The sequence below is a fragment of the Salvelinus namaycush genome, chromosome 10, assembly GCF_016432855.1.
Source record: "Salvelinus namaycush isolate Seneca chromosome 10, SaNama_1.0, whole genome shotgun sequence".
In the NCBI taxonomy this organism is placed as follows: Eukaryota; Metazoa; Chordata; class Actinopteri; order Salmoniformes; family Salmonidae; genus Salvelinus; species Salvelinus namaycush.
Genome location: NC_052316.1, coordinates 49423301 through 49442723, shown reverse-complemented (window position 1 = coordinate 49442723; position 19423 = coordinate 49423301). Strand labels below are relative to the sequence as shown.

The following is a 19423-nucleotide window of genomic DNA, read 5'->3' as shown; positions in this document are numbered from 1 at the left end:
CACTGTCATTCTCATCATGTTAACACTTCACTGTCATTATCATCACGTTAACACTTCACTGTCATTATCATCACGTTAACACTTCACTGTCATTATCATCATGTTAACACTTCACTGTCATTATCATCACGTTAACACTTCACTGTCATTATCATCACGTTAACACCACTGTCATTATCATCATGTTAACACTTCACTGTCATTATCATCGTATTAACATTGATCTCCGTCTTCACTGACATTCTTATGACAAAATACTTGAATTCCCCTTCTACGAATTATATACTGAGTATACCAAACATTAAAAACACCTTCCTAATATTGAGTTACACCCCCTCTTTGCCCTCAGAACAGCCTCAATTCGTCAGGGCATGGACTCCATTAGGTGTCGGAAGCGTGTTCCACAGGGCTGCTGGCACATGTTGACTCCGATGCTTCCGACAGGGGTGTCAAGTTGGCTGGATGTCCTTTGGGTGGTGCAGTTCTTGACACAAACCGGGGCGCCTGGCACCTACTACCATACCCCGTTCAAAGGCACTTAAATCTTTGTCTTGCCCATTCACCCTCTGAATGGCACACATACACAAGCAATGTCTCATTTGTCTCAAGACTTAAAAATCCTTCTATAATCTGTCTCCGGTACCCCCTGTAAATAGCCTCCACATTGACTCTGTACCGGTACCCCCTGTATATAGCCTCCACATTGACTCTGTACCGGTACCCCCTTTATATAGCCTCCACATTGACTCTGTACTGGTAACCCCTGTATATAGCCTCCACATTGACTCTGTACCGGTACCCCCTGTATATAGCCTCCACATTGACTCTGTACCGGTACCCCCTGTATATAGCCTCCACATTGACTCTGTACCGTAACACCCTGTATATAGCCTCCACATTGACTCTGTACCGGTACCCCCTGTATATAGCCTCCACATTGACTCTGTACCGTAACACCCTGTATATAGCCTCCACATTGACTCTGTACCGGTACCCCCTGTATATAGCCTCCACATTGACTCTGTACCGTAACACCCTGTATATAGCCTCCACATTGACTCGGTACCGGTGCCCCCTGTATATAGCCTCCACATTGACTCTGTACCGGTACCCCCTGTATATAGCCTCCACATTGACTCTGTACCGGTACCCCTGTATATAGCCTCCACATTGACTCTGTACCGGTACCCCCTGTATATAGCCTCCACATTGACTCTGTACCAGTACCCCCTGTATATAGCCTCCACATTGACTCTGTACCGGTACCCCCTGTATATAGCCTCGCTATTGTTATTTACTGCTGCTCTTTAATTACACTTTTATCTCTTATTCTTATCCGTATTTTTTTTAAACTGCACTGTTGGCTGGTAAGCATTTCACTGTAAGGTGAAATTCACTACACCTGTTGTATTTGACGCATGTGACTAATGAGATTTTATTTTATTTGATATCTTTGAAACTCACTTAGACAATACCTTTACAGTGGTAGCAATACAAGGTTAAAACATTTACAGAAAATACAGAAATGCCAATGGTGGAGGTGTTGCTGTTTATATTCAGAACCCCATTCCTGTAAAGCTTAGAGATGATCTCATGTTAAATACTGTTGAAGTAATATGGCTACAGGTTCATCTGCCTCATCTAAAGCCCATTCTGGTGGGAAGCTGCTATAGACCACCAAGTGCTAACAGTCAGTATCTGGATAATATGTGTGAAATGCTTGATAATGTATGTGATATCAACAGAGAGGTATATTTTCTGAGTGATTTAAATATTTACTGGGTTTCATCAAGTTGCCCACTCAGGGAAAAAGCTTCAAACTGTATCCAGTGCCTGCAACCTGGATCAGGTTATCAGTCAACCTACCAGGGTATTTACAAACAGCACAGGAATGAAATCATCCACATGTATTGATCACATCTTTACTGATGCTGCAGAAATGTGCTTGAAAGCAGTATCCAGATCCATCTGATCTATTGATCACAATATAGGAGCCATATCTAGGAAAACCAAAGTTCCAAAGGCTGGACTCTAATATAGTGTATAAGAGGTCATCCAATAAGCTTTGTAGTGATTCCTATGTTATTGATGTTTTTTTTTTTTTATATTTCTGTATGGAAATAAATCAAATTGTGAACTTTTTAGTTTACCTTTATTTATCTAGGCAAGTCAATTAAGTACAAATTCTTATTTATAATGACAGCCTACCAAAAGGCCTCCTGCAGCGACAACAACATAGCAAGGCAGCAACACATGACAACAACATGGTAGCAACACAACATGGCAGCAGAACAACATGGTAGCAACACAACATGACAACAACATGGTAGCAACACAACATGACAACAACATGGTAGCAACACAACATGACAACAACATGGTAGCAACACAACATGACAACAACATGGTAGCAACACAACATGACAACAACATGGTAGCAACACAACATGACAACAACATGGTAGCAACACAACATGACAACAACATGGTAGCAACACAACATGACAACAACATGGTAGCAACACAACATGACAACAACATGGTAGCAACACAACATGACAACAACATGGTAGCAACACAACATGACAACAACATGGTAGCAACACAACATGACAACAACATGGTAGCAACACAACATGACAACAACATGGTAGCAACACAACATGACAACAACATGGTAGCAACACAACATGGCAACAACATGGTAGCGACACAACATGGCAGCAGAACAACATGGTAGCAACACAACATGACAACAACATGGCAGCAACACAACATGACAACAACATGGTAGCAACACCACATGACAACAACATGGTAGCAACACCACATGACAACAACATGGTAGCAACACAACATGACAACAACATGGTAGCAACACAACATGACAACAACATGGTAACAACACAACATGACAACAACATGGCAGCAGAACAACATGGTAGCAACACAAAACATGGTACAAACATTGTTGGGCACAAACAACAGCACAAAGGTCAAGAAGGTAGAGACAGCAATACATCACGCAAAGCAGCCACAACTGTCAATAAGCGTGTCCATGATTGAGTTTTGAATGAAGAGATGTAGATGAAATGGTCCAGTTTGAGTGTAGCTGCAGCGAACTGAAAAGAGGTGCGACCCAGGGATGTGTGTGCTTTGGGGACCTTTAACAGAATGTGACTGGCAGAACGGGTGTTGTATGTGGAGGATGAGGGCTGCAGTAGATATCTCAGATAGGGGGGAGTGAGGCCTAAGAGGGTTTTATAAATAAGCATCAACCAGTGGGTCTTGCGACAGGTATAGAGAGATGACCAGTTTACAGAGGAGTATGGAGTGCAGTGATGTGTCCTATAAGGAGCATTGGTGGCAAATCTGATGGCCGAATGGTAAAGGACATCTAGCCGCTCGAGAGCACCCTTACCTGCCGATCTATAAATTACGGCTCCATAATCTAGCATGGGTAGGATGGTCATCTGGATCAGGGTTAGTTTTGCAGCTGGGGTGAAAGAGGAGCGATTACGATAGAGGAAACCAAGTCTAGATTTAACCTTAGCCTGCAGCTTTGATATGTGCTGAGAGAAGGACAGTGTACCGTCTAGCCATTCTCCCAAGTACTTGTATGAGGTGACTACCTCAAGCTCTAAACCCTCAGAGGTAGTAATCACACCTGTGGGGAGAGGGGCATTCTTCTTACCAAACCACATGACCTTTGTTTTGGAGGTGTTCAGAACAAGGTTAAGGGTAGAGAAAGCTTGTTGGACATTAAGAAAGCTTTGTTGTCGAGCGTTTAACACAACATCCGGGGAGGGGCCAGCTGAGTATAAGACTGTATGATCTGTATATAAATGGATGAGAGAGCTTCCTACTGCCTGAGATATGGTGTTGATGTAAATTGAGAAGAGAGTGTGGCCTAGGATCAAGCCTTGGGGTACTCCCTTGGTGACAAGCAGTGGCTGAGACAGCAGATGTTCTGACTTTATACACTGCACTCTTTGAGAGAGGTAGTCAGCAAACCAGGCCAAAGACCCCTCAGAGACACCAATACTCCTTAGCCGGCCCACAAGAATGGAATGGTCGACCGTATCAAAACCTTTGGTCAAGTCAATAAAAATAGCAGCACAACATCGCTTAGGATCAATGGCAATGGTGACATCACTGAGGACCTTTAAGGTTGCAGTGACACATCCATAACCTGAGCTGAAACCAGATTGCATACCAGAGAGAATACTATAGACATCAAGAAAGCCAGTCAGTTGATTATTGACAAGTTTTTCCAACACTTTTGATAAACAGAGCAAAATAGAAAAATTCCTATAACAGTTACAAGCAGCTTGATCTCCCCCTTTAAATGAAGGACGTACCATGGATGCCTTCCAAGCAATGGGAACCTCCCCTTCTTGGGGTTAGACCTACAGAGAGAGAACTGCTCCTTAATGTAACTAACTTTGGACTTCTGGATAGTCTGAGTGCACTTATTTCTCATTTGCCTGAACGAGAGCCAGTCAGCCTGAGCATGCGTGTGCAGAGCGATTTGCCAAATGGAATTCTTGAGCTGGAGTAACTATCAGATCATGGGCGAACCAGGGGCTGAACCTGTTTTAAATTCTTATTTTCTTCATGGGCACGTATTTGTTAACAATACCACTGAAGATATTTTTTTTAAAGGTCCAAGCGTCTTCCACAGAGGGGATCAAGCTGATTCTATACCATTTTACAGAGGCCAGTTCATGAAGGAAGGCTTGCTCATTAAAGTTTTTTAGCAAGCGTCTATGACAAATCAGGACAGGCCATTTCACTGAGCAGCCATTACGAACACAGTTGTAAAACAGGGATCACTAAGGTCATTACAGAAAACACCAGACTGATACCTAATCAGGATTATTTGTGAGGATAACATCAAGGAGAGTAGCCTTTTCTGTGTGTTTGGAGTCATATTTTGGGGGATTGGTAATAATCTGAGAAAGATTTAGAGAATCCCATTGCTTTAGGACTTGGTCAAGTAGTTTAAGCTAGTCTCAGTTTAGGTCACCTAGCTGGACAAATTCAGACTTAATGTAAGGGACCAGGAGAGATCTTAGGGCAGGTAGGGTGCAGGCCGGTGCTGAAGGAGGGCGATAACACCCAGCAACAGTCAACAAATAATTATTTGAAAGTTTAAGGCGTAAAACCAGCCAATCAAATTGTTTGGGGACAGACTTGGTGGAGACGACCAATCACTGAAGGTGATCCTTGGTAAAGATTACCACTCCACCACCTTTGGAAGATCTGTCTTGCCGAAAAAGGTTATAACCAGAAAGGTTAACGTCAGTGTTCAAAACACTCTTTCTTAACCACATCTCAGTAAAGACTAACACATCTGGGTTGGAGCTGTGAACCCACACTTTCAATTGATACATTTTAGGTAACAAGCTTCTAGTGTTAACGTGCAGAAAACCCAGGCTTTTACGAGAGCAGAAATCAGTGAAGCAGATATCAGAGCACAAATCAGAATTGGGGCTAGCAACAGTAGATGGGCCAGGGTATACATGCACATTTCCAGATATCATCAGCAGTAATACAATCCAGGCACGGCAGAGGACAGGGAGAGCTCTGCAGTGCTGATTTATGACATTTGAATGTGAATCAGATGGCAACAAGATCATATTGTACAGCAATTTCATCAGGTAACATGAATACAAAGCCGGCGAGAGGTGGTTAGAATAGGATGGGAGGCCAAGAGTCCGTGTAACCAATAGAGAGTCAAAGTGTCGAGTGTGGGAACAAATAGTCTGTCCCACGTTGGGTAAACAAGCAAGTTCATAATCAACAAAGCACGCAGGAGTCATGAGGCAAATAGCATGAAGATATAACGACTTGGGGCTAGCCATTGTAAGTGTGTGTGCTGGAGGTGAGCGAAAGCTCAGGAGAGAGGGGGGAGTGTGGCGGGGGTACCTGTACCAGTCAAGGGGAGACAGGCCAGGGCAGACGGTGAACAGATCGCCAGGTGGAATCCAAGCAGCTGTGCAGCAGGCAACAGGAGTAGGTGTCACCCCCACTTGGGAGAAGCTTTTTTCTAGACGCAGATTCCTTGTAGAAACCCTCAGCTAACTAGCTAACGTAGCTAGCAAGTCTTTGTCCACCATTTTTCCATGTGGAAAATGAGGTTATTAGCTAGCTATATCTTTTCAGTTTCAGCGAATGGTCCTTTACAACGTCCTAACAAAGTTGTCCTGTGGCTGTTGTATTTTGGAGATTCTGAGGATGATATCTTCTGATGTTATCAAAGCAACAATGTTGCTGGTAAAGGAATGGGATATGAGACACTGGAGCAATGATAAGCAACACGGACATGAATAATAGACTTCATATGAAGATCAATTTCCTATTTATTTACTAATCTACTATATATTGTTAATACCTGTTGACTGCCAGAGCCATACTGAAATTAATCAGCTAATAAACAAGAAATAATAAGAAAATAATAACAAGAAATAAAGAGCCCACTCAACCTGCTGCCAGTCAAGTCAATGGCAATGCAGACATAAAGATATCTACATTTCTCTTATCTTCATAACCTAGAAAGATGTTAATGGGATTAAGCTAGCTAGCCAGCTAGCTAAACATACAAAAAAATGAAATGGCTATAGCTTGCTAACAATCTATTTTTTTTTTTACTTTTATTTAACTAATCAAGTCAGAACAAATTCTTTTTTTACAATGACAGCCTACCGGGGAACAGTGGGTTAACTGCCTTGTTCACGGGCAGAACGGCAGACTTTTACCTTGTCAGCTCGGGGATTCGATCCAGCAACTTTTTGGTTAGTAGCCCAATGCTAGGCTATCTGCCGCCTCCAAATGTGGAGGATGTGGCTAGGTATCTAGGTAATTTAGCCAGTTTGTCCCATTGACTTTATATGGACTTGCTAGTCAATTAGCATGCACCCCACCGTGGATATTTTTGTTAGTTAAACATGACAAAATAAACACAGTATGCATGTATTAACGTATCATGATCAAATATTGCAGTGAGGAAACATTTAACTTCAAAACAGGAGTTGATTTTCTTTCACTTCAGCTCAAAAACCTGCCATTTTTTCCAAAATAGTTTAGAATGGCAGACTGATCACATGACCAATAGCTGCGCTCTGAATGGAGGATAAAAAAATTGTCTGCTAGGTGGCACTGCCGAACAAAACTCCCCCAGATAACAAAAAGTTCCTCATTTTAAATGGCAAAAAGTTGCATTAACCGTTGCTTGCAGAATTACTCTGCAATATTGCCCCCAAAAAATATTGCAAAAAATGTTTGAAGTGTACAATCATCTTAAAGTAGGCTGGCTTTCTTTTGAAATCTCGTAGATCGATGCATTGCACTTCCGCAGTACCTTGCTTAATTGTTAACCTACAGACGAACGAGATAACAGACCTGATCTCCGGGATTGCTTACTCTGGAGATGCCTTTGATCTCCACTGAGTTAGGTAAATCTACTTTAGTTTTTTTTTACACCTTATTTGTGTAATATAATAATCTCCCAAACTCTCTAAAATGTGATGAGTTGGTGCCTCTAGGGTATTTCTGAAGAATGTGTTTGTTTTCTATGAGGGTGTTTTGTATCTCTGTTTCGCTTTTCGTGTATTGAAATGTATATTTTTTAGATGCTCATCATTAAAAGAGACATTTTTCTCAGAATGGTTCCCGTTCAATAGAAAAAGTCTCTGGGTAAATACGTTGCGTTGTGGGACTACTGTGTCTTGTTGTCGGCCACCACTTCAGATATGTCCTTGGGCCGGACTGACTTGACTGTTGACTCTATGTTGGTGATCCTCTGTTTGATCTTGCTCTGGCTGGATGTGAACTCAGCCATGATCTTGGCCAACTTGGTCTTGATGATTTCAATATTGCTCTCCAACCTCTGGATCTTCTCCTCCATGTCCTTAGGGTCGGCGCCCGCGTTAGCGACGTCCTCATCGATCATGTTGTCTTTCATCAGCATAGCCTTTCCCTTTTCTTCCAGAGCCTTCTTAGCGTCGGGGTACTCAGTGAGGGCCTCCATGAGATCATCTTTCGACAGGGCGAAGAGGTCAGAGTAACCTATGCTCCTGATGTTGGCCGTTCTCCTGTTGCCAGCCTTGGAACCCTTGATGCCCAGGATACTGATCTCTCCGAAGTACGCTCCGTCGCTGAGCACCACGAACTGTGTCACCCCGTCGTCTGCCACCACAGCCAGCTTCCCTTCCTTAATGATGTACATCTCTCTGCCGATGTCTCCCTTCTTACAGATGTAATCTCCTGGGGAGAACACCTGAGGCTGCAGCTTCAGCACCAACTCAATCAGAAGACCAGCCTCACAGTCCTGGAAGATACGGACCTTCTTCAGGGTGTCCAGATGGACGTTGATGGCGATCTCCGCCTTCAGCTTGTCTGGCAGATTCTTCAGCACCTCCTTCTCATCGCAGGTCTTCTTCTCCGTCCAGAGGTAGTCGAACCACTTAATGACCCTGACCTCCAGATCCTTGGAGACCTTACGGAACTGCATGTATTGCTTGATGGAGTCGATCTTAGCCTGGAATTCCGCACGGGTTTTGTTCATGTTTGAAATCATGGCGCCAACGTTACCAACGATGGTGGCGAAAATCAGCACGCCGATGAGGAAGTCGGTGACCACGAAGAGGTACTCGAAGTCTCTAACGGGTGGCGGGGTTTCTCCGATGGTGGTCAGGGTCAGGGTTGACCAGTAGAGACAGTAGATGTATTTCCTGGCAAGGCGGCCGTGCTCAGGGTGACTGATGTTGGGGTACACCCAGGTGTCGGACCCGAACCCGATGGTCTTGGAGATGGCGAAGAAGATGCAGGCGTTCCAATGGATGATGATCAGGATGTAAAGTACCAGGTTACTAATTCTGAAAACGTTGGGGAAGCTGGTTCTGGTTTCAGTGCGGTCGAAGAACTCAAAGAGACGGTTCATCTTTGCGAGTCGGTTTAGTCGGAGCTCGGGGTAGTTTAAACCCACTTTCAGAAACAGCAGGTCTGTGGGTATCATTGAAATCATGTCCCATTTGAACTGCGCCGTTGATTTGTATTTGTCTCTAAGCTTCTTGTCGTCTTTCACAAGCAGTCCCTGTTCCAGAAAACCTGTTGAAATAATTTAAGAGAAATTAGTGATACCAAATAAGGGACAGTTCTACATTTACTGGGGTAGGGGGGGGTTAAAATAGGGCAGGGTTGTCTAACTTTCTTTTTTGCTTTGGGGAGGGTTTTGTGTTTTTTTTAATGGGCACAGAGGAGGGTCGCGAAATTTTTCCCTGGTTTACATTCGCTCTTTTGCAGGTTTTATTATATAATTTCTTCCATCCTAGACAGATTTTCTCATCTACTTGCATGCGCACCTCCCCTATGTACTGTGCTTTTTCTGCACTCTAACTTGTACCATACCACAGGTCAATATAGTCTACCATTCTAACTGTCTATCCTGCCTTCTATCCACCATCCATAGTAACAATAGTGGTAGGTGAATCGTTTGTACAGATCTGCAAAAGGCGAACTAACAATCATACCACACATAAAAGCATTGAAAGCTGCATCAATTTTCAATATGAATCCACAAGAACCAATAGGAATAGCTGATAGGTAGCGGACAAGCCAGGTGCATCGTTGTGTATGAAAGAACAGTGAAGACAATGAGACACGCTGTTCAAAAAGCTCCCCTATTGATCTTGTTATGGGACAATACAATGATCCAGCCTCTACTAGCCTACAATACTACAATGCAATGAATAACTGCATTATTGTTTTGTAGTGAGTACAACATTCTACTCCACACTGCAGTGAAAATGTCATTTGAATAATGGCGCAAAAGCCCTGTGATTTGAATGTTTCATTCCATTTGGGTCAGTTGTGGGTCTAGTCTGGACAGTTGATAAGGATCAGTAGTGGGTCTACTCTGGACAGTTGATAAGGATCAGTTGTGGGTCTACTCTGGACAGTTGATACGGATCAGTAGTGGGTCTACTCTGGACAGTTGATAAGGATCAGTAGTGGGTCTACTCTGGACAGTTGATAAGGATCAGTTGTGGGTCTACTCTGGACAGTTGATACGGATCAGTAGTGGGTCTACTCTGGACAGTTGATAAGGATCAGTAGTGGGTCTACTCTGGACAGTTGATAAGGATCAGTAGTGGGTCTACTCTGGACAGTTGATAAGGATCAGTAGTGGGTCTACTCTGGACAGTTGATAAGGATCAGTAGTGGGTCTACTCTGGACAGTTGATAAGGATCAGTAGTGGGTCTACTCTGGACAGTTGATAAGGATCAGTAGTGGGTCTACTCTGGACAGTTGATAAGGATCAGTAGTGGGTCTACTCTGGACAGTTGATAAGGATCAGTAGTGGGTCTACTCTGGACAGTTGATAAGGATCAGTAGTGGGTCTACTCTGGACAGTTGATAAGGATCAGTAGTGGGTCTACTCTGGACAGTTGATAAGGATCAGTAGTGGGTCTACTCTGGACAGTTGATAAGGATCAGTAGTGGGTCTACTCTGGACAGTTGATAAGGATCAGTAGTGGGTCTACTCTGGACAGTTGATAAGGATCAGTTGTGGGTCTACTCTGGACAGTTGATAAGGATCAGTAGTGGGTCTACTCTGGACAGTTGATAAGGATCAGTAGTGGGTCTACTCTGGACAGTTGATAAGGGTCAGTAGTGGGTCTACTCTGGACAGTTGATAAGGGTCAGTAGTGGGTCTACTCAGGACAGTTTATAAGGATCAGTAGTGGGTCTACTCTGGACAGTTTATAAGGATCAGTAGTGGGTCTGCTCTGGACAGTTGATAAGGATCAGTTGTGGGTCTACTCTGGACAGTTTATAAGGATCAGTAGTGGGTCTGCTCTGGACAGTTGATAAGGATCAGTTGTGGGTCTACTCTGGACAGTTGATAAGGATCAGTTGTGGGTCTACTCTGGACAGTTGATAAGGATCAGTAGTGGGTCTACTCTGGACAGTTGATAAGGATCAGTAGTGGGTCTACTCTGGACAGTTGATAAGGATCAGTAGTGGGTCTACTCTGGACAGTTTATAAGGATCAGTAGTGGGTCTACTCTGGACAGTTGATAAGGATCAGTAGTGGGTCTACTCTGGACAGTTGATAAGAATCAGTAGTGGGTCTACTCTGGACAGTTTATAAGGATCAGTAGTTGGTCTACTCTGGACAGTTGATAAGGATCAGTAGTGGGTCTACTCTGGACAGTTTATAAGGATCAGTAGTGGGTCTACTCTGGACAGTTGATAAGGATCAGTAGTGGGTCTACTTTGGACAGTTGATAAGGATCAGTAGTGGGTCTACTCTGGACAGTTGATAAGGATCAGTAGTGGGTCTACTCTGGACAGTTGATAAGGATCAGTTGTGGGTCTACTCTGGACAGTTGATACGGATCAGTAGTGGGTCTACTCTGGACAGTTGATAAGGATCAGTAGTGGGTCTACTCTGGACAGTTGATAAGGATCAGTAGTGGGTCTACTCTGGACAGTTGATAAGGATCAGTAGTGGGTCTACTCTGGACAGTTGATAAGGATCAGTAGTGGGTCTACTCTGGACAGTTGATAAGGATCAGTAGTGGGTCTACTCTGGACAGTTGATAAGGATCAGTAGTGGGTCTACTCTGGACAGTTGATAAGGATCAGTAGTGGGTCTACTCTGGACAGTTGATAAGGATCAGTAGTGGGTCTACTCTAGACAGTTGATAAGGATCAGTAGTGGGTCTACTCTGGACAGTTGATAAGGATCAGTAGTGGGTCTACTCTGGACAGTTGATAAGGATCAGTAGTGGGTCTACTCTGGACAGTTGATAAGGATCAGTAGTGGGTCTACTCTGGACAGTTGATAAGGATCAGTAGTGGGTCTACTCTGGACAGTTGATAAGGATCAGTAGTGGGTCTACTCTGGACAGTTTATAAGGATCAGTAGTGGGTCTACTCTGGACAGTTGATACGGATCAGTAGTGGGTCTACTCTGGACAGTTGATAAGGATCAGTAGTGGGTCTACTCTGGACAGTTGATACGGATCAGTAGTGGGTCTACTCTGGACAGTTGATAAGGATCAGTTGTGGGTCTACTCTGGACAGTTGATAAGGATCAGTAGTGGGTCTACTCTGGACAGTTGATAAGGATCAGTAGTGGGTCTACTCTGGACAGTTGATACGGATCAGTAGTGGGTCTACTCTGGACAGTTGATAAGGATCAGTTGTGGGTCTACTCTGGACAGTTGATAAGGATCAGTAGTGGGTCTACTCTGGACAGTTGATAAGGATCAGTAGTGGGTCTACTCTGGACAGTTGATAAGGGTCAGTAGTGGGTCTACTCTGGACAGTTGATAAGGGTCAGTAGTGGGTCTACTCAGGACAGTTTATAAGGATCAGTAGTGGGTCTACTCTGGACAGTTTATAAGGATCAGTAGTGGGTCTGCTCTGGACAGTTGATAAGGATCAGTTGTGGGTCTACTCTGGACAGTTTATAAGGATCAGTAGTGGGTCTGCTCTGGACAGTTGATAAGGATCAGTTGTGGGTCTACTCTGGACAGTTGATAAGGATCAGTTGTGGGTCTACTCTGGACAGTTGATAAGGATCAGTAGTGGGTCTACTCTGGACAGTTGATAAGGATCAGTAGTGGGTCTACTCTGGACAGTTGATAAGGATCAGTAGTGGGTCTACTCTGGACAGTTTATAAGGATCAGTAGTGGGTCTACTCTGGACAGTTGATAAGGATCAGTAGTGGGTCTACTCTGGACAGTTGATAAGAATCAGTAGTGGGTCTACTCTGGACAGTTTATAAGGATCAGTAGTGGGTCTACTCTGGACAGTTGATAAGGATCAGTAGTGGGTCTACTCTGGACAGTTTATAAGGATCAGTAGTGGGTCTACTCTGGACAGTTGATAAGGATCAGTAGTGGGTCTACTTTGGACAGTTGATAAGGATCAGTAGTGGGTCTACTCTGGACAGTTGATAAGGATCCGTAGTGGGTCTACTCTGGACAGTTGATAAGGATCAGTTGTGGGTCTACTCTGGACAGTTGATACGGATCAGTAGTGGGTCTACTCTGGACAGTTGATAAGGATCAGTAGTGGGTCTACTCTGGACAGTTGATAAGGATCAGTAGTGGGTCTACTCTGGACAGTTGATAAGGATCAGTAGTGGGTCTACTCTGGACAGTTGATAAGGATCAGTAGTGGGTCTACTATGGACAGTTGATAAGGATCAGTAGTGGGTCTACTCTGGACAGTTGATAAGGATCAGTAGTGGGTCTACTCTGGACAGTTGATAAGGATCAGTAGTGGGTCTACTCTGGACAGTTGATAAGGATCAGTAGTGGGTCTACTCTAGACAGTTGATAAGGATCAGTAGTGGGTCTACTCTGGACAGTTGATAAGGATCAGTAGTGGGTCTACTCTGGACAGTTGATAAGGATCAGTAGTGGGTCTACTCTGGACAGTTGATAAGGATCAGTAGTGGGTCTACTCTGGACAGTTGATAAGGATCAGTAGTGGGTCTACTCTGGACAGTTGATAAGGATCAGTAGTGGGTCTACTCTGGACAGTTTATAAGGATCAGTAGTGGGTCTACTCTGGACAGTTGATACGGATCAGTAGTGGGTCTACTCTGGACAGTTTATAAGGATCAGTAGTGGGTCTACTCTGGACAGTTGATACGGATCAGTAGTGGGTCTACTCTGGACAGTTGATAAGGATCAGTTGTGGGTCTACTCTGGACAGTTGATAAGGATCAGTAGTGGGTCTACTCTGGACAGTTGATAAGGGTCAGTAGTGGGTCTACTCTGGACAGTTGATAAGGGTCAGTAGTGGGTCTACTCAGGACAGTTTATAAGGATCAGTAGTGGGTCTACTCTGGACAGTTGATAAGGATCAGTAGTGGGTCTACTCTGGACAGTTGATAAGGATCAGTAGTGGGTCTACTCTGGACAGTTGATAAGGATCAGTAGTGGGTCTACTCTGGACAGTTGATAAGGGTCAGTAGTGGGTCTACTCTGGACAGTTGATAAGGATCAGTAGTGGGTCTACTCTGGACAGTTGATAAGGATCAGTAGTGGGTCTACTCTGGACAGTTGATAAGGATCAGTAGTGGGTCTACTCTGGACAGTTGATAAGGATCAGTAGTGGGTCTACTCTGGACAGTTGATAAGGGTCAGTAGTGGGTCTACTCTGGACAGTTGATAAGGATCAGTAGTGGGTCTACTCTGGACAGTTGATAAGGGTCAGTAGTGGGTCTACTCTAGACAGTCGATAAGGATCAGTAGTGGGTCTACTCTGGACAGTTGATAAGGATCAGTAGTGGGTCTACTCTGGACAGTTGATAAGGATCCGTAGTGGGTCTACTCTGGACAGTTGATAAGGATCAGTAGTGGGTCTACTCTGGACAGTTGATAAGGATCCGTAGTGGGTCTACTCTGGACAGTTGATAAGGATCAGTAGTGGGTCTACTCTGGACAGTTGATAAGGATCAGTTGTGGGTCTACTCTGGACAGTTGATAAGGATCAGTAGTGGGTCTACTCTGGACAGTTGATAAGGATCAGTAGTGGGTCTACTCTGGACAGTTGATAAGGATCAGTTGTGGGTCTACTCTGGACAGTTGATAAGGATCAGTAGTGGGTCTACTCTGGACAGTTGATAAGGATCAGTAGTGGGTCTGCTCTGGACAGTTGATAAGGATCAGTAGTGGGTCTACTCTGGACAGTTGATACGGATCAGTAGTGGGTCTACTCTGGACAGTTGATACGGATCAGTAGTGGGTCTACTCTGGACAGTTGATAAGGATCAGTAGTGGGTCTACTCTGGACAGTTGATACGGATCAGTAGTGGGTCTACTCTGGACAGTTGATAAGGATCAGTAGTGGGTCTACTCTGGACAGTTGATAAGGATCAGTAGTGGGTCTACTCTGGACAGTTTATAAGGATCAGTAGTGGGTCTACTCTGGACAGTTGATAAGGATCAGTAGTGGGTCTACTCTGGACAGTTGATAAGAATCAGTAGTGGGTCTACTCTGGACAGTTTATAAGGATCAGTAGTGGGTCTACTCTGGACAGTTGATAAGGATCAGTAGTGGGTCTACTCTGGACAGTTTATAAGGATCAGTAGTGGGTCTACTCTGGACAGTTGATAAGGATCAGTAGTGGGTCTACTTTGGACAGTTGATAAGGATCAGTAGTGGGTCTACTCTGGACAGTTGATAAGGATCAGTAGTGGGTCTACTCTGGACAGTTGATAAGGATCAGTTGTGGGTCTACTCTGGACAGTTGATACGGATCAGTAGTGGGTCTACTCTGGACAGTTGATAAGGATCAGTAGTGGGTCTACTCTGGACAGTTGATAAGGATCAGTAGTGGGTCTACTCTGGACAGTTGATAAGGATCAGTAGTGGGTCTACTCTGGACAGTTGATAAGGATCAGTAGTGGGTCTACTATGGACAGTTGATAAGGATCAGTAGTGGGTCTACTCTGGACAGTTGATAAGGATCAGTAGTGGGTCTACTCTGGACAGTTGATAAGGATCAGTAGTGGGTCTACTCTGGACAGTTGATAAGGATCAGTAGTGGGTCTACTCTAGACAGTTGATAAGGATCAGTAGTGGGTCTACTCTGGACAGTTGATAAGGATCAGTAGTGGGTCTACTCTGGACAGTTGATAAGGATCAGTAGTGGGTCTACTCTGGACAGTTGATAAGGATCAGTAGTGGGTCTACTCTGGACAGTTGATAAGGATCAGTAGTGGGTCTACTCTGGACAGTTGATAAGGATCAGTAGTGGGTCTACTCTGGACAGTTTATAAGGATCAGTAGTGGGTCTACTCTGGACAGTTGATACGGATCAGTAGTGGGTCTACTCTGGACAGTTGATAAGGATCAGTAGTGGGTCTACTCTGGACAGTTGATACGGATCAGTAGTGGGTCTACTCTGGACAGTTGATAAGGATCAGTTGTGGGTCTACTCTGGACAGTTGATAAGGATCAGTAGTGGGTCTACTCTGGACAGTTGATAAGGATCAGTAGTGGGTCTACTCTGGACAGTTGATACGGATCAGTAGTGGGTCTACTCTGGACAGTTGATAAGGATCAGTTGTGGGTCTACTCTGGACAGTTGATAAGGATCAGTAGTGGGTCTACTCTGGACAGTTGATAAGGATCAGTAGTGGGTCTACTCTGGACAGTTGATAAGGGTCAGTAGTGGGTCTACTCTGGACAGTTGATAAGGGTCAGTAGTGGGTCTACTCAGGACAGTTTATAAGGATCAGTAGTGGGTCTACTCTGGACAGTTTATAAGGATCAGTAGTGGGTCTGCTCTGGACAGTTGATAAGGATCAGTTGTGGGTCTACTCTGGACAGTTTATAAGGATCAGTAGTGGGTCTGCTCTGGACAGTTGATAAGGATCAGTTGTGGGTCTACTCTGGACAGTTGATAAGGATCAGTTGTGGGTCTACTCTGGACAGTTGATAAGGATCAGTAGTGGGTCTACTCTGGACAGTTGATAAGGATCAGTAGTGGGTCTACTCTGGACAGTTGATAAGGATCAGTAGTGGGTCTACTCTGGACAGTTTATAAGGATCAGTAGTGGGTCTACTCTGGACAATTGATAAGGATCAGTAGTGGGTCTACTCTGGACAGTTGATAAGAATCAGTAGTGGGTCTACTCTGGACAGTTTATAAGGATCAGTAGTGGGTCTACTCTGGACAGTTGATACGGATCAGTTGTGGGTCTACTCTGGACAGTTGATAAGGATCAGTAGTGGGTCTACTCTGGACAGTTGATAAGGGTCAGTAGTGGGTCTACTCTGGACAGTTGATAAGGGTCAGTAGTGGGTCTACTCAGGACAGTTTATAAGGATCAGTAGTGGGTCTACTCTGGACAGTTGATAAGGATCAGTAGTGGGTCTACTCTGGACAGTTGATAAGGATCAGTAGTGGGTCTACTCTGGACAGTTGATAAGGATCAGTAGTGGGTCTACTCTGGACAGTTGATAAGGATCAGTAGTGGGTCTACTCTGGACAGTTGATAAGGGTCAGTAGTGGGTCTACTCTGGACAGTTGATAAGGATCAGTAGTGGGTCTACTCTGGACAGTTGATAAGGATCAGTAGTGGGTCTACTCTGGACAGTTGATAAGGATCAGTAGTGGGTCTACTCTGGACAGTTGATAAGGATCAGTAGTGGGTCTACTCTGGACAGTTGATAAGGGTCAGTAGTGGGTCTACTCTGGACAGTTGATAAGGATCAGTAGTGGGTCTACTCTGGACAGTCGATAAGGGTCAGTAGTGGGTCTACTCTAGACAGTCGATAAGGATCAGTAGTGGGTCTACTCTGGACAGTTGATAAGGATCAGTAGTGGGTCTACTCTGGACAGTTGATAAGGATCCGTAGTGGGTCTACTCTGGACAGTTGATAAGGATCAGTAGTGGGTCTACTCTGGACAGTTGATAAGGATCCGTAGTGGGTCTACTCTGGACAGTTGATAAGGATCAGTAGTGGGTCTACTCTGGACAGTTGATAAGGATCAGTTGTGGGTCTACTCTGGACAGTTGATAAGGATCAGTAGTGGGTCTACTCTGGACAGTTGATAAGGATCAGTAGTGGGTCTACTCTGGACAGTTGATAAGGATCAGTTGTGGGTCTACTCTGGACAGTTGATAAGGATCAGTAGTGGGTCTACTCTGGACAGTTGATAAGGATCAGTAGTGGGTCTGCTCTGGACAGTTGATAAGGATCAGTAGTGGGTCTACTCTGGACAGTTGATACGGATCAGTAGTGGGTCTACTCTGGACAGTTGATACGGATCAGTAGTGGGTCTACTCTGGACAGTTGATAAGGATCAGTAGTGGGTCTACTCTGGACAGTTGATAAGGATCAGTAGTGGGTCTACTCTGGACAGTTTATAAGGATCAGTAGTGGGTCTACTCTGGACAGTTGATAAGGATCAGTAGTGGGTCTGCTCTGGACAGTTGATAAGGATCAGTTGTGGGTCTACTCTGGACAGTTGATAAGGATCAGTAGTGGGTCTGCTCTGGACAGTTTATAAGGATCAGTAGTGGGTCTACTCTGGACAGTTAATAAGGATCAGTAGTGGGTCTACTCTGGACAGTCGATAAGGATCAGTAGTGGGTCTACTCTGGACAGTTTATAAGGATCAGTAGTGGGTCTACTCTGGACAGTTGATAAGGATCAGTAGTGGGTCTACTCTGGACAGTTGATAAGGATCAGTAGTGGGTCTGCTCTGGACAGTTGATAAGGATCAGTTGTGGGTCTACTCTGGACAGTTGATAAGGATCAGTAGTGGGTCTGCTCTGGACAGTTTATAAGGATCAGTAGTGGGTCTACTCTGGACAGTTAATAAGGATCAGTAGTGGGTCTACTCTGGACAGTTGATAAGGATCAGTAGTGGGTCTACTCTAGACAGTTGATAAGGATCAGTAGTGGGTCTACTCTGGACAGTTGATAAGGATCAGTAGTGGGTCTACTCTGGACAGTTGATAAGGATCAGTAGTGGGTCTACTCTGGACAGTTGATAAGGATCAGTAGTGGGTCTACTCTGGACAGTTGATAAGGATCAGTAGTGGGTCTACTCTGGACAGTTGATAAGGATCAGTAGTGGGTCTACTCTGGACAGTTGATAAGGGTCAGTAGTGGGTCTACTCTGGACAGTTGATAAGGATCAGTAGTGGGTCTACTCTGGACAGTTGATAAGGATCAGTAGTGGGTCTACTCTGGACAGTTGATAAGGATCAGTAGTGGGTCTACTCTGGACAGTTGATAAGGATCAGTAGTGGGTCTACTCTGGACAGTTGATAAGGGTCAGTAGTGGGTCTACTCTGGACAGTTGATAAGGATCAGTAGTGGGTCTACTCTGGACAGTTGATAAGGGTCAGTAGTGGGTCTACTCTAGACAGTCGATAAGGATCAGTAGTGGGTCTACTCTGGACAGTTGATAAGGATCAGTAGTGGGTCTACTCTGGACAGTTGATAAGGATCCGTAGTGGGTCTACTCTGGACAGTTGATAAGGATCAGTAGTGGGTCTACTCTGGACAGTTGATAAGGATCCGTAGTGGGTCTACTCTGGACAGTTGATAAGGATCAGTAGTGGGTCTACTCTGGACAGTTGATAAGGATCAGTTGTGGGTCTACTCTGGACAGTTGATAAGGATCAGTAGTGGGTCTACTCTGGACAGTTGATAAGGATCAGTAGTGGGTCTACTCTGGACAGTTGATAAGGATCAGTTGTGGGTCTACTCTGGACAGTTGATAAGGATCAGTAGTGGGTCTACTCTGGACAGTTGATAAGGATCAGTAGTGGGTCTGCTCTGGACAGTTGATAAGGATCAGTAGTGGGTCTACTCTGGACAGTTGATACGGATCAGTAGTGGGTCTACTCTGGACAGTTGATACGGAT

The 19423-nt window shown here is 44.5% G+C and overlaps 1 protein-coding gene across 1 annotated transcript in view; it reads right to left on the bottom strand.

Annotated features, from left to right (window-relative positions):
- Nucleotides 1-7720: 7720 nt before the first annotated feature.
- LOC120054382 (cyclic nucleotide-gated cation channel alpha-3-like) overlaps nt 7721-19423 on the bottom strand; it is a 45055-nt gene continuing 33352 nt past the window's right edge. Inside the window, exon 6 of the mRNA XM_039001794.1 lies at nt 7721-9111. Within this exon, the coding sequence (XP_038857722.1) occupies nt 7721-9111 (1391 nt within the window). The remainder of the gene's footprint in view (nt 9112-19423) is intronic.